This window comes from Furipterus horrens, unplaced genomic scaffold (assembly GCF_987537825.1).
Source record: "Furipterus horrens unplaced genomic scaffold, mFurHor1.1.pri manual_scaffold_5, whole genome shotgun sequence".
In the NCBI taxonomy this organism is placed as follows: Eukaryota; Metazoa; Chordata; class Mammalia; order Chiroptera; family Furipteridae; genus Furipterus; species Furipterus horrens.
The window spans coordinates 50,950,365-50,966,982 of NW_028327175.1; the positions used below are offsets into that span (position 1 = coordinate 50,950,365).

The 16,618-nt window shown below is 40.1% G+C and overlaps 1 protein-coding gene across 1 annotated transcript in view; it reads left to right on the forward strand.

Annotated features, from left to right (window-relative positions):
* Positions 1-7,556: 7,556 nt before the first annotated feature.
* THBS4 (thrombospondin 4) overlaps positions 7,557-16,618 on the forward strand; it is a 72,691-nt gene continuing 63,629 nt past the window's right edge. Inside the window, exons 1-2 of the mRNA XM_090276421.1 lie at positions 7,557-7,870; positions 14,358-14,561. Coding sequence (XP_090132547.1) covers positions 7,786-7,870; positions 14,358-14,561 — 289 coding nt within the window. The 5' untranslated portion in view covers positions 7,557-7,785. The remainder of the gene's footprint in view (positions 7,871-14,357; positions 14,562-16,618) is intronic.

Consider the following 16,618-nt stretch of genomic DNA (forward strand, 5'->3'; position numbering starts at 1 on the left):
GTGTGTGTGTGTGTGTGTGTGTGTGTGTGTATTTATGAATGTATATGCATGCATGAATGTGTGTGCAGCACATGTGTATGTTGTGCAAATGAAGATAAAGAAAACTGGTCAAAATCTCACAGGAAAAGCCTGATGAAGTGTGCTAGGGCAAGTCTGCAGGATTCTGATTTTAGCTGCTTAACTCTCAGATATGCAGACAATGTTGAAAGCCTCCTGCTGTGACCGAGATAAGAGGAACAAGGAGCCCTCAAAGGACTAGCACCGCAGCCCGTGACCACACAGGCGACTTTAGGGAGCTGCAGTGGACACAGAGCTCCATCCAGAGGGCCCTGGGAAACAAGCTCTTTTATTCCAGGGAGAGTGGGGTTGAGGGCGGGGCGGGATTAGAGATGTAAGTATTACATGGGGCATCAGACTCTGACAAGTACTTCAAAATGAATGATCACTCAATACCCCTGGACAAAATAAGCTTGTCCTTAAGGGATCCTTTACTGCCTTCTCACCTTTCCCTCCGAGGTCCTTCCTCATACCCCCTTCTTTCTTTCTGTTCCCTAATTCCTCTGCTGTATTTGCTTAGCTCTGGTTTTTCTGCTAAAACTTTTACTTTATTGTTGTTGTGTTTATTTTCCTTTCCCACCAAATGCAGCAATGAAAATAATCAATATCACTAGCAACTATATCCACAGTCAGAATTTCTTTTGTGAAGAAACATGCCAGAACTCCATAAGATAATCTCTTTCTGAGAATTATATAAGCTGAATTTTTATTTGACATTATGATAAAGCATGTTACATACCAATGAAATTTAATGCTCAAATGGAACAATAAAATATGTTTGCAGGTCACATTTCCCTAGATCCATAAAAGAAATCACATTTTCATTAGATAGTTTTTTTTAAGTCAGTGACCAATTCCCTCCCATTTCTCTTGAGATTGATACAAAGCTGGTCCATTTTAAGGTATTTCCACTGGGAAAATATTGCACCTAGAGAGGAAAGAGAGGAACAGTAGATTTAACATTTATTAGTTTGTGGTACTAAGAAACCACATGTAACTCTAATGCTTTGTGCTCCTCAAATCATAGGTCTGAGGAGAAGATAGGAAGTAAGGATTGGAACATTAGCAACAGAAAGAGTCCACTAGTATTTGTTTCCTCTTCCCATTTGCTTTTCTCCCTAATGAATAAGTCTAACATGATGGATAAAATTGCCAGAAAATGTATGGTCTAGAATAAGGGTCAGCAATATTGTCTATAAAGAAGCAGAGAGTTGATATTCTACACCTTTGCAGGCCACATGGTCTCTGTTGCAAACATTCAACCTGGTGGTTATGCCACAAAAGGAGCCATAGATCAGTGAACATGGCTATGTTGCAACAAATCTTTACTGATAGACCTTAAAATTTGAATTTCACATAATTTTCACATGTCAGAAATCAAACTTTAAAAACATTTTTCCAACCATTTAAAAATGTAAAAACTATTGCTAATTTGCAGACCCTACAAAAAATAGCAGTAGGCCAGATTTGGCCTGTGGGCCCCAGTGAGCCAATCCCTAGTCTAGAACATTTTTATACGAAGCGTATTCTTCACATTAAACCCATTGAAATTGAAGTTATTTGTCTCTTTTTGCCCATCCACTTATCTCTGTTATTTTCTCCTCACACCCTCCCTCCTATTTTATTTATCAGCACATCTCATATCATCTACCTTCACTTATTTGTTTTTTCTTGCTATGAACCTTGCAAGAGAATAAGGACCATTTGTCAAAGACCACCTGTAAGCACCCAGAACTGTTGTGGGCAATAACAAAGTACAAGACACAGAGCCTGTGGCTGACCATGTTAACACAGTCAGTTATCCTTTCTTTTCTCCCCCTTCCTTCCTAGTAGACTCAAGCCCCACAATAGAGGCTGAAAACATCAGTCCACACTTTCCCGCCCTTCCTGGCAGACAAGACATGGGTATGTATGTGACCCACTATGACCTGAGAAGTCTATTTGGGTGTATCTAGGAATAATTTTCCTTTGTGGAGAGATAGAGAGGGGAGAGGGGGAGAGAAAGAGTGGGTGTGGAGAGAGAGAGAGAGAGAGAGAGAGAGAGAGAACAAGAGCAGAAGCCTGACCCTTTCCTTGTTTTCTACTTTTGGGTGCTGTCATATAAAGATTTGATGTCTGGAGTTATAGCAGCCATCTTGCACCCTGAGAGAAGTCCAAGAGCTGACCCAGAGGCATGATATTGTTTAATTCACTGAACTCTACTGCAACTGTCTCCCTCTGGACTTCCTGTTATAGAAGATAAACTTCTGTGATAAAAATTCTGTTGCTGTCTTACACAGACAGCCTTCATTCTTGTGAAGTTTATATTGTTAGATGTGACACATAAAATGCAAAACTATTAGAGGAAAACACAAAATATACCTTTAGTGCTCCTTGATTAAGAAAAAGCACATATGAACTGTTTCGTCCTTAGCAGCCCTAGTCATCCAACAGAAACATGTTTTTATCTCTCCCAATAGTTCCTGGTCTATCTCCACCTTCCACTTCACAGGCAAGCTTCTTGCAAGTTATTTTACTTTTATTCTTACCCTTACTATCTCCACTTCCTACTCAGTCATCCTCATTCCTCAAATGGCAGTACACTGTGTTTCTTTCATCCACACCACCCCATCAAACTGCTTTCAACAGAGTCACCAATGACTTCTGTGTTGACGAATCCAAGTATTGTTTTTACTCCTCATCTTGCTGGACCTCTCCACAGTATTGATACTATTCACCAGGTCTTCCTGACACTATTCTTTCCTGATTTTGTTTTACATCCTCCCATCTTTATTACTGGCTTCCCCTCCTCTACTAGTCTCCAGCTGTTAACGTTCCTCGGTGTTCTTTCCTCACCTTACACTCTTCTTAATCTCATCTACACCTATGGCTTTAGTTGCTACCTACAAATTAATGATGCCCACATCTATAAACCTCTCTCCCATGTGACTAAATACCTAATGGACAGCTCATTTGACTGTGGTGACAATGCCTTAAACTCAGCATGGCCAAGCCAAATCATAACTTGGGGAGATGGCACTACAGTATGCCAAGCTGCCCAGGTCAGAATCCCAGACATCAGGACAAGTAGCTTGACATCTACCTCCATGATCTTGCACATAACATGCATTCCCTTTGCTTGCAATGTTCTTCCCTTACTTTGTCCCATAGAGAATGCCTCCTTTCTTCATGACCCAAATGAAAAGCCAGCTCTTCTAAGAAGACTTTTCTAACTCACTCTAACTACAAGCTGCTTTCTCCTCAACATTTCCTTATTTCTTAGGACACATGTCTATCATAGCCCTTATTATTTTGTTTCTATTATATTATCTACTTGTCTGAGTAGGCTATGAGCTGGAGAACTGTGTCTCATTCATCTTTGTATGCCCACTATCTAACACAGTGCTGGGCACATGCTAGAAGATTGTCAATAAGTATTTGCTGAATGAATTAATAAATGGATACATAGTAATTATTTGTTGGATAACTCACTACATTAATGAGAAAAAAATCTTAAGATTTCATGCATGATTAGCAAATATTCTTTCTTACACAACATTTTTGTCAGTGATTGGATAGCAAACCCACATAATTTTTAAATTTAGAGTTGAAAAAACTGTATATATATATATATATATATATATATATGTATTTAGCTGCTTTACAAACACATTAGGGCTCATTTGTAATTAGCAGTACCAATTTTCCTATTAACAATTAACCACTAAAATCTGTCATGTGTTAGTTCTTTTGGTTAGGTTAAACATGTCCCCCCGGAATTCAAGTAATATTTGTTTGTCTACAAAACATTTTCCCCCATAGATTGATTTCAATTAATTCAAATTAGCCCAAATTCTAAACTCCAAAGGAATAGAATTTTTGCATATTTTGCAAGTTTACTTTATATCCTATTATTTCATTGCATTCTGCATATTTTCATAGCAAATACAGTTAAACATCTGGCACTAATTTGGGGATTTTTCTGGCACAGTAATTATTGTTATCACTGGACATTACAGGAACCACAATGTGGATAGATTAATGTATTGTTTAATGGTTAGTTACTTTAAGACATGATAGTTGTCAAAACTCTCTAGATTTCAAGTTAGGTAGACAGTTATTATTTATAACAAATGTCCTCACAGCTGCATTTCTGGTTACTTTTCTAAGGAATTTTTACACAGTTTTTAATAAAGTAGATTTTAAAAGTTTAATGAGGGGTTTTTAGTTAGTCTACTTAGACCCTTAGTGAGATTGAAAATGAGTGATTTTACACACTTCACTTTCTTCACCAATCTTTAGTACCTAATTGCTAAAGCAAAATACCTTACAAATTCTGGGAGAAAAAAAGCTTTTGACTTTTAATTGCACACTAATCGAAAGCCCCCTGCTTCATTTACTGGGCCCTTGTCTGTACTCACAAGTTTCTAGAGAAGCAATTTTCCTGCCACCTAATCAAGCACCTTCCTTTGTTATTAACATGCAACTAAATAGTAGCCCAAAGTCTACATTTTCCAGTTCCGTGGCATAAATATCACCACATATTAGAGTGTAAACCTTAGTTCTTTTACACAATCTTTAAACGGTAATAATTATCTTTCATTTCTAGTCTCTTCAAGAATTGAAGTGAAAAATGTGTTCTAAAGAACAGCAGAAGCAGCATGGGTAAGTATCCTCACGCCCAAAATTGGGTTTGGATGTCGAGATCGATGATGACGCCACATGTGCAGCAAAAGGGTTTGAAAGGGTTTATTACTCACATAATGAGGCGAGAGCAGCATGGTCTGAAAATGGCTTGAGAGAGCAGGGGACAGAGAATAGCCTTGGGGGTTTCATGGAGTTTGGGGGTGGGGGCTGGGGCTAGGGTTCCGGTGCATGCTCTAGAGCTTGCACAGTTTGAACTTCCTGCCAACACCAAAGAAGGGGGCACCCAAACTTTCTTATCAGCTTTCTCAGATGTAGGGCCAAGGGGAGTTGTAGAGCTTAAAAGCAAACATCAAAAATGGAGTCATACTCTGTATTACAACAGAAATTACAATAGTATATCAGTTATATATTGCTACAATGTTACATAACAAACAGCCCCCAAATTTTAATGGCATACAAAAATAAACATTTATTGCTTATGTCTGGAGTCACCTAGACAACTCTGTTCATCCTGCCTGAACCCACTCACCTATCTGAGTCACCTGTCAGCTGATGTCAGCTGGCTTTGTCCAGAGTGACTGGGGACTCAGCTCTTCTCCATGTCTCTCAGCTTCTGACACGCTAGCACAGCCATGTGCGCTATCATAGCAAAGGCAGAGGTATAGGAGAAAGCCAACCCCTATCACGCATGCACTTTTTATGTTTCCTCTTATGGCCCTTTGGTTAAAGTCCTATTGTCCAAGTTAGTTAGATGGCCAAGGCTATGGTCAAAATGGGAGGCAAAAGATGTGTATACAGAGGAACACAAAATGGAGGCCTTTTTTGCAACCTGTCACATGAATGGATTACTAATATATCACAACCTCTATCCTACTTCACCATGTTAAGAGAAGGAAAGTCAATTCGGTGAGCTGCTCACTTTTAAGTGCTAGGCACTGTACTTGGACTTGGGGCTACAAAAATAAACAAGATAGTGCTATGGTGCACAGAGTCTGATATTGGGGGGAAAGTAAGCAAACAAACTAATATATTATTAAAATTAAGTGTGATAAGTGCAACAACAGATATTCTATGAGGTGGCATAGAAAAGAAACTGATTGCCTCTTTCACCTCCTTTACTATAAATTTCATAGCCAATTTAATAAGTTTTATTGTAACCAAATTTCCTCTTAATTCTGAGGACACAAAGAAAAAGCTGACTGAGATTTACCAGTGAATGGCTTCATGAAAATGCAGATTCTTTAGAAGCAAAATTAGATTGTAACTTGTTAGGCTAGTAGAAAATCATTTGATTCTTTTGTTGCTCAATTACACTTAATAGTCATCCAGTTTCATCCAACATTTACTGTGTGCCTAGCTGCACAAGCTATTTTCCTGGGAATTTGCTAGGAACTGGGGGTGCCTAGCAAAAATTACTTTAAAAACAAAAAGAGTAAAAAATGGTATCTGCCTTCAAGTAACTTGAGTTTAGTCCTGGTTACTGTCAAGTCCTCACTGTATAAAACATATACGAGCGAAGCTGTTCCTGAAACAAGTTGGCAGCCTGGAGCCCCGTCTGACCCAGGCCACTCTTAGGGACCGTTTGGATACCTGAGGATTCTCTAGTCTAATCCACCTCATTAAATTATGGTCACACTGCTAGACATATGTACGCCCTCTGTCTCCTCAGTGTTCTCATATGTAGACATGCCACGGTTCATTCCATACAGTGAGTGACTTTAGTGTAATTTGGTATTAACTGAAGCCTGGATTAAAATTATATTAGATCTCGAATGGAGAAGAGCCCCGAAGATAGCTCAGAAATCTGCGAGTCATTAGCTGTAAGCAGTATCATAATTGCTGAGGGGTTACTCTAGCACAGTTTGGAAATAAACTGGTGAGTTAATCTTCCACCTTGTGGCAAATAGCTTCTTAAATGTTGAAATTCTTTGAGACATAAAGATAGGGTAGAAATTCTTGGCTAGATCTTCTCCAATAGTCAAGATTATTTCAGAGGGAAAAATTTGCCATTGTTCTGAAATATTTTTCTTCTAGTTAATCCACATTTTTTAGGGGGCTTTGCCTAGGAGGAAGACTAATTCCTTATGTTTCTTCCCTCTTTTTGAGGCCCTACGTACCTCCATACCTCTAAACTGTCACATAGAATGTTTTGGGAGGGTGGAACAGAAATGGACAGACAGAAACTGAATTGAAAATAAATTCTCCATAAAGCACCACTGTCCTGGAAATTGTTCTGTCTGGATGGATTCCTTGAGATGTGTTTTATTTCTTTTAAAAAACGCAAAAAATTTTAAACGTTCACTGTTCAGGTCTCAGAACTTGATGTGAAAAATATTCAACATTTGAGTTATTCAATAAAAGCTTGAAGAAATGAAAGAAGTCAATTAATCTTTCTGGACCACTTAGGAAAAAAGTTCTCAGAGAGCCTTCAGGTTTAGTTCAGAAGGCAACGCAAGGGGGACGTTAAAAGCTTGTCCAAACGATGTTCTGAAACAAAAGGAGTACAAGACCTGGAGGGACTGATGGTGTCCAAATCTAGCCGGGCGGTGTAGCTTTCTTCGTCCTTCCACTCCTTTCTCCGTCCTTCCACTCCTTTCTCCCCCTTCACCTCTACCCTGTCCTGGGCGCCTCTCACCGGCCCCCTGCTGCCCATACTCTCCTCCCCACTCTTAATCCCACTTGCTATCCGAGGCCGCCTACAGCCCACCCGAGGACTGGAAAGGTCCCGGGCTCCTGCGCGTCCCCACACTCACGCCTCCCTCTCGGCCGCCCCCACTCTTCCCGGCAAAGGGGGATCCCAGCCAAGGGGGCCGCCCCAGCCTCGGCCCTCCCCCTCCCCGGGACCCGCCGGGCCATAAAGCACCGGACCGCGGCCGCCCAGCCCAGCCGACAGCGCACCGGCTCTGCGCAGCGCCAGGACGCGAGCGCCGCCCCCGACGGCACCCCGGAACGCCGGTCCCGCTCCAGCTCCGCACCGCGCACCCTTCACCTGCGCCGCCCGCCCAGGGTCCCACCCAGACACAGCGCGCCACTTGAGGACACCGAGGCAGAACGAACGCTGCCGTCGCTGCCGGGCGCCCACGGGGAGCTGGAAGAGCCAATATGCTGGCACCAGGAGGAGCCGCCTTCCTCCTGCTGCACCTGGCCCTGCAGCTGTGGTTGGGGGCCGGCGCCCAGGCCCCCCAAGGTAAGTGGGCTAGAGCTGCTGCGGGGGTGACCCGCCCCAGACCCCTCATCCGCGGAGCCCGCCGGCCGGCGTTCCCCTTGGGTGAGTGGTGGGACCAGCTCAGCGGCTTGGCTCCTGGGGCCTCTCTGGGCACCTCTCTGTCTTTCTGGTGCCCGAGTCAAAGTATTCTGTGATCAGAAGCCGTGGTTAGAGTGCAGACTTTCTGAGACTCCATTATCCAGAGGTGAGATCAATTCCATAAACAGTGGTTTTGGAGGTGCAAAACTTAGTTTCAGTCTATGCAAAGAAGTGCGGTTTACTAGCTGACCACGGTCCTAGACCTCTGTCTAACATGCCCCGTCTGGAGTAGCCTGAAACCCGGGTTCTGTCCTCTGTATCTCAGTCTGGCTGGCCTACTCCTCTCCTCTGGCTTTCTAAATCCTTCCCTGTGGTGGGAGCGATGTTCACCCAAAGGTCTGAGACCTACATACCTGAGAAAGGCGCAGCATTATTCTCTTTGTCATGCCACCGGATTTTCTTGCTCTAACTTTGCTTGAACCCCAAAACTTCCTCTATGAAGAAGCAAAAATTCAATATACACAGTGAAGCGACACCTGCATAAACCTCAAACCCCTTTGTGAGATAGGATGAAAATAACCATTAGGCAGAAAGCAATTAAGCTTAAACATTTTTTTTTTTTTTTTGTAAAAGCCAAACGGAAGAAATTATTGGGTTGGCCAAAAAGTCCGTTTAGTTTTTTCCATAACATAAAAGACACATTTTTCATTTTCACCAATACCTTTATTGATTTGGGTATTTTGAGTATGTCAGCTATCTTCCACTATTGACTTCTAGTGGGTAGAAGCCAGGGGTGCTGCTAAACATCTTCCAATGCATGAGACAGCTTCATAGCAAAGAATTACTTGGCCAAATGTCAATAGTACCCAGAAACTTTGCAAACCACTTCTGACACATTTGATCAGTCAGAGCACCTTCTCCATACACTGCACAAATCTTTTTGTGTGTTTCAGTTGCATTTTTACTTTTCTTGAAATGATAAAGCATAATATGCCAAAATGTCGCTTCCATCTTCAATATTGAAATGGCTGCACAAAAATTCACCAATTTTGATAATTTTTAAAATGCCTTCTGATATGACAGCTGTCATAATACAATCTAACATAATTGTTTCGAATGAAGTTAAAGACAACTAAGTACTACTAGAACCATTTTTTTGGAAAAATAACTAACCAAACTTTTTCGCCAGCAATATTAAAGGAAGAAAAGATCTTAGGTGATGACCTTCATCTGTTTGAAATTGGTGCCCAGGTTGACTTATTACTAAGGAAATAAAGCTGGAAGAGACACACTGGAGATAAAAGTTCTTCCTCACTGGGCCAGAATGAAGAAGCCCTACGAGGGCATTCCCAAACCCCTTCCCATTCCATTGCAGTAGTCACCCATTTAAACTCTGCATTTCACCAAATAACTCATTTTGATTCCAGACCAGGCAATCAGAAGTGTAGTTTCAGGAGGTACTGTACTGCTTTTAGTCTGTGTTGATATATTTGAAATGCTGTAGTCGATGATATTTATTCATTGTGACCTTGCTTCTAGGAAGGTAAGAATGAAACCTTTTTTTTTAATTGAAGTATAATTGACATGTAATGTTAAATAGTTTCAGGTGTACATGATTCTATAACTGCATATATTGCACAATGATCACCACAATAACTCTAATTAATATCAATCACCATACATAATTACAAAAGTTTTTTTCTTGTGATAAGAACTTTTGAGATCTACTCTCTTAGCAACTTTCAAATATACAATACAATATGATTAACTGTAGTCACCATGTTGTACATTATATCCTCATGACTTATTTATCTTATAACTGGAAGTTTTTACCTTTTATCTCCTTCACTGATTTACCCACACACATACACCCTCAACCCCAACCTCTGGCAACCACAAATCTGTTTTTGGTATCTATGAGCTTGTTTTTTTAATTATTTTAGATTCCACATATAAGTGAGATCTTACAGTATTTGTCTTTCTCTGACTTATTTTACTTAGTATAATACCTTCTAGATCCATCTGTGTTCTCACAAATGAGAAGATTTCATTCTTTTTATGGCTGAATAATATTCCATTGTATATGTGTACCATATTTTTGTATCCATTCATCTGTCAGTGGACACTTGGGTTGTTTCCATGTCTCAGCTGGTGTAAATAATGCTGCAGTGAACATGAGGGTGCATATATCTTTTCAAGTTAGTGTTTTTGTGTTTGTTTTTGATAAATACCCAGAAGTGGAATTGCTGGATCATATGGTAGTTCTATTTTTGAATTTTTGAGGAATCTTCATAGTTTTCCATAGTGGCTGCACCAATTTACATTCCCACCAAGGATGCATAGGGTTACCTTTTCTCCACATCCTCACCAACTCTTGGTGTTTTTTATCTTTTTAATTAGCCTTTCTAACAGATATGAAGTGATAGCTCATTGTAGCTTTGATTTGCATTTGATTACTGATGTTGAGCATCCTCACATGTACCCGCTGACCATTTGTATGTCTTAGGCCCACTTTTAAATTGGATTGCTTTTGGATATTAACTCCTTATCAGATATATGATGTACAAATATTTTCTCCCACTCAACAAGTTGCCTTTTCATTTTGTTGATACTCTCCTTTGTTGTGCAGAAGCTTTTTAGTTTAATGTACCCACTTGTTTAGACTTGCTCTTGTTCCTGTTGGTGTCAGAAAGGCAGCTTTTAAACATAATTCAAGAGTTTTCTTATTGCAGACATTATTAGGCAGGTTTGAATATACAGGCAAAGTACTTTAGGTTATATGAATTTTTGGCATTTGAACACATTACTTGCTGGTGAGCTACAGGTATGGATTTTGCTTCTGCTTAGACAGAGCTTCCTGTTTTCTTGTATTTTTAAAAAATCCTCATCAGAGAATATGTTTATTGATTTGAGAGAGAGAGAAAGGGAGTGGGGAAAGAAAAGAGGAAAAAAGGGGGAGAGGAAAAGAGAGAGAGAGACATTGCTTGGTTGCCTCTTCTACTCCCTGACTGGGGAGATCAAATCTGCAACTGAGGTATGTGCCCTGATGGGGAATTAAACCTGAAACCTTCTGGTGTATGGTAGGACCAACTGAGCCACCTGACCAGGGCAACAGAGCTGCCTGTTTTATGGAGACTTGAAATCAAGTATACATACTACCTAAATTATCAGGTTAATGTAGTTGCCGTAGATTATCTGATTAAGTCGAGTTTCTGATAGATTCTTTTATTAAGTTAATTACTCTTACAATTATCAGCTCAATTGGATAATTTGCTTATCTCTTTTCTCCTCTGAGCTAGCCTTGTTAGTCTTATTAGTATGTATTCAATTCTCATAACATGGTATTTGCACTCATTGATAGTAATTTCATCTCTGACACTAGAAGGTTATGCTTAGATCCTGATGCTACTACTAAGATGTAATGACTTTAAAAGAAAATCGTAGAGTCTCATTTCCTTTTCAAAACACTCTCCAAATTCATTACTAACTAACACCAACTCTGCCTCTTGAGAGAGAAGCCAGTGCATTAGACAAACCAAACAGATTGGAGTACGGTAAATTTAGCTTGAGCTAAATTATGGAAGTGATCATAGTCAAAACAAGAATCATGAATTCCTGAGTTTCATTTTAAATGCAGTTTCCACACTTTAAACACACATCTCTTTTCTGAAGATGACTTGTCCAGAATAGAACTTCTAAACATATTGCCCTTACTGGTGGAAATGTGAAGTTTTCAGTTCTCTGGAAATTTAAAAATTCAGTCTCTCTTTTGAAGTACAGTAGCAGCAGTCTTCATGTTTGGGGAAAGCGGAGTGCTGGAGGGAACATAATAGATGTTCTTCTTTCCAACATTGTTAGTAATAAATCCATTATTGTGTAAGGTCCTGAGTCCACGTGAAAGAAACAACACATACAGTCTGAAGACAGGGAGTCCTTTAAAAGGGGTAGACTTTCTTAAGCAGATATTGCCTGTTTATTTTGTAGCTTTTATCTCTTTTTCTTAATATGAAAGCAACACCTGTTCGTTCTTAAAAAAAAAAAGAAAAAAAAAAAAAGAATAGAAAACCAGGTAAGCAAAAAGAAATTTAAACATTTATAATTATACCTTAACCCAGATGTAGTTATTATTCATGTTAGTATTTTGTTGTATTGTCTTTCAAATCTTTTTTAATGCAAATATATATTTTAAATGGGATCCTGTTATATGTATAGTTTTATAATCTTTTTTTCCAGTTAATATATCATGAACATTTTTCCATGTCTGTAAGTATTCAGCTATACTATCTTTATTAATAAACAACATTCCACTTTTTAAAAGGACCAAAGTGTATTTATCCAGGGCTCTAATACAAGTTGTTCCCAGTGTTGTTGTTTTTAATTTAATTTTATTTATTTTATTGTTTTTCTATTACAGTTGTCCTATTTTTCCTCCATTTCTCTCCCCTATCACATGCATCTCCCCCCTCTCCCACAGTCAGTCCCCACCCTGTTGTCCATGTCCATGGGTCATTTATACTAGTTCTTTGAATAAACCCTTCCCCTTCTTTCCCCTCTTTTCCCCCTCCCCAATCCCCTCTGGTCACTGTCAGGCTGTTCCTTGCTTACATGCCTCTGGTTCTCTTTTGGTCTTTTGTTAGTTTTTTTCATTAGCTTCCTGTATTAGGTGAGATCATATGGTATTTGTCTTTCCCCGTCTGGCTTATTTCACTGTTCCCAGTGTTTTGCTATTATAAATAATAACTTGTTGAATAACTGCAGTGCCATAGGATGGCTTAATCTCTGTCAAGCCCTCCTTTCTCTGCTAAGGACACTTTGTTTCCATAACAAAGTGGTGTGCCAGCAGAGCTTCAGTTTTCCCGCCTCTTCCATTGAATTCTGACATAATTCTCTCCTTAACAGAAATTCTAGAATTACCACTGGTGGTGAATATCTTTGTACCTAAATAATTTACCATGTTATTATTTCCTTAGGGTAAATTCATTATTTCCTTAGGATAAATTCCTTTAAGCAGAATTGCTAAGTCAAAAAGCATGTATGTCTTAAGGTCTTTGATACTGTTGTTTAAACTGCCTTCAAAATGTTTATACTAATTAGATCTTACCCACCGGTATATGAGATCCCATTTCCCTGAACCCTTATTGTGTTTATTGTTTTTGCAATTTAGTGAAAATAATATAATTTATGTTAGCAATTCCTTCATCATTAGCTAACTATATTAGCATTTATGTATATATATAATTATTTGCCATTGTAACTCTTTTTCTGTTAACTCCTTTTTCATGTTTTTTGCCCATTTTTCAATAAGGATGCTTATTTTATTGATTTTTAAGAACTATTTATAATTATGAATGCTATTACACTTTTAGTAACCAGATTATTGTATCCAGGAGACAGCTATGGAATTATTCAAGCAATATTTGCATAAACCAACAGAAATACTAAGTAGCTTATAGTGAGTAAGACCCAAATTTGGCTGTTGTCTTTCAAGTAAGTCTAGATGTACTCTCTCATACCTTTCTTAAATATTAAAGAGTTGGAGAGAAAATGCTGCTGCCTTGATCAAAAGCAACTTATCCTTGGCCATTGTGACTCATTTGATTGGGCATTGTCCTACAAATTGAAGGTTGCTGGTTCGATTCCCCATCAGGGCACATGCCTGGGTTGCAGGTTCAATCCTCTGTTGGGGGGTGGGGAGTGTGGGGAGGCAGCCATTCGATGTTTTTCTCCATCTTTCTCCCTCCCTTCACCTTTCTTTTAAAAAATAAAAAGGCAACTAGTTTTTGTACACCAACTCCATCATTCAGGTTATAGTCAAGCAATAGAGATGGCATTGTTTTGTTTTGTTTCCACATTGAGATTTTTTAACGGAGAAATATTGGAGAACTGTAAATGCACAAAGGGAACCCTTAGGGCCCACAACGGTACAGACCACTTTTCTGAGACTTGATCTCCCCCAACATCCATTCTTTCTGCTGCGCTCCCTGTGTCATTAATCACTGCCCAGGAAAATACAATTGGCGGTGGTCCAGAGGTACATGAAGAACCCTGAGGACACCAGACATTCATTACGGGGGGGACCTGAGAAAGCAATGGTGTGGGTGCTGTCACCTGTATTTTAAGCCTTCAGTGCTTTACCCAGTGGGCATTTTCAGAGCCACTTCTTCAGTCCAATGCAATTTGGGGCTTGCAAACTTAGTCTTCTCTTGGGGGCTATCACCTAGTGATAAATATTGTGCTATATTTCTTCTGGTTCAAATGTCTAGCCACTGTAAGCAAAAGAAAAACTGGGGCATCTGGTAGTGTGGAAAACAACTCCATTAGTTTACATTACTTTATAGGTTTCTGTCAAATTGTCTGCCTTCAGAAAGAAATGTGTTTGCCCCAAAGTTAAATCTTTCACTGATGATCCTGTTTTCTCCATTGTCCCCAGTTTTTGACCTTCTCCCATCCTCCAGCCAGAGGCTGAACCCAGGTGCTCTTCGGCCCATCCTGACCGACCCCACCCTGAACGAACTCTATGTGATCACCACCTTCAAGCTGCAGACTAAGAGTTCCGCCACCATCTTCGGCCTTTACTCTTCAACTGACAACAGCAAATATTTTGAATTTACTGTGATGGGACGCTTGAACAAAGGTAAGCAAATGGACAGAAATAATTTTCTTGAAAATCTTTTTTCTATTCCAGAATTTGAGATCAACTTTCCTTAAGCTGGTTCCCTTGTACAATTTTTTCTTCCCATCTACTATTCATTTCAGTTTTCAATACTGAATTCTTTTAATTGTACATTCACCTATACAGGGAGGGTGAATTGATGCTGGGGGAAAGAATGAAGAATTGCCTGTGGCCAACATGCCCTCTGACATTGTCCCTCAAGTTATTCTGGATCAAGTTCTGGAGGGGATCAGAGCCAGGACAATTAGGCCACGATCTTAGCTCAGGCTGCTTAAAACAAATACCATAAACTGGTGGCTTGAACAAAAGACATTTCTTTCTTTCCTTTTTTTAAAAGTACATTTTATTATGTTGTTACAGTAGTCACAATTTTTCCCCTTTGCTCCCCTCTACCCAGTACCCCCCTCCCCCCAGCAATCCCACCCCCTTAGTTCATGTCCATGGGTCGTGCATATAAGCTCTTTGGATTCACCATGTCCTATATTATTCTTAACTTCCCCCTGTCTATTTTGTACCAACCAATTATGCTTCTTAATCCCTGCACCATTTCCCCATATCTCCCCCTCCTCCCTCCCAGCTGATAACCGTCCAAATGATCCCATACCTATGATTCTGTTCCTATTCTGGTTTGCTTAGTTGGGTTTTGTTTTTCTTTTTTAGATTCATCTATTGATAGCTGTGAGTTTGTTGTCATTTTAATGTTCATAGTTTTGATCTTATTTTTCTTAAATAAGTTCCTTTAATGTTTCATATAATAATGGCTTGGTGATAATGAACTCTTTTAGCTTTACCTTGTTTGGGAGCACTTCATCTGCCCTTTCATTCAAAATGATAACTTTGCTGGATAGAGTATCTTGATTGTAGGTCCTTGCTTTTCATCACTTTGAATACTTCTTTCCAGTCCCTTCTTGCCTACGAAGTTTCTTTTGAGAAATCAGATGATAGTCTTATAGGCACCCCTTTGTGTGTAACTCTCTACTTTTTCTTGCTGCTTTTAAGATTCTCTCTTTTTCTTGCACCTTTGGCATTTTAATTATGATGTGTCTTGGTGTGGTCCTCTTTGGGTCTAGCTTGTTTGGGACTCTCTGTGCTTCCTGGACTTGTATGTCTATTTTCTTCCCCAAATTTGGGAAGCTTTCCTTCATTATTGCTTCACATAAGCTTTCAATTTCTTGCTCTTCCTCTTCTCTTTCTGGCACCTCTGTGATTCAGATGTTGGCACGTTTAAGGTTGCTCCAGAAGTTTCTAAGCCTCTCCTCATTTTTTTCAATTCTTATTTCCCCATTCTGTACTAGTTGACTGCTTTTTTCTTCCTTATGTTCCAAATCCTTGATTTGGACCCCAGTTTCTTTCCCTTCACCATTGGTTTTGTGTGGATTTCCCTTCATTTCACTTAGCATAGCCTTCACTTCTTCCCTTATGAGTCTGCCATACTCAAGCATATCTGTCAGGCCTTTGAGCATCTTTATCACCAGTGTTTTGAATTCGTCTGTTAGGTTGGCTAGCTCCTCGTCATTTAGTTCTCCCACTGGAACCTTGATCCATTCCCCCATTTTGGGCCATACTGCTCTGTCTCCTCATCTTGACAAGCTGCTGTGTTTGTTTGCCTGTGTCTTAAGTAGAGCTGTCTCTCCTGTTACGTTGTAAGGGGCAGAGCCTTAGGGATTCATAGTATAGGGCAACCTGTTTCAGCACGTTGTGGTGCTTTGTGTGGGGGAGGGGTCTGAGAGGGAACAATGTCACTTGCTCAGCACTTGACCCTTTTCCAAGCACTTCTCCCACTTCCGTATGGGACTGGCGCCTCTCTAGCTGTTGCCCTGGCCATTGTTCCCAGAGTGGGTGTGTCTGCAGACGTTCTAGGACTGTGGGGTCCCTTTAAACAAGTGGATTCTGCTGAGAGGCCCGCAGTTTCTTCCTCCACCTCAACCCCCACTGGTCCGCACAGTCAGAAGCAATGAGGCTTGATTTTCCTGTCACTGGGACCATGAGCTGCACAGTCTGTTCAGGAGCTGGGAACA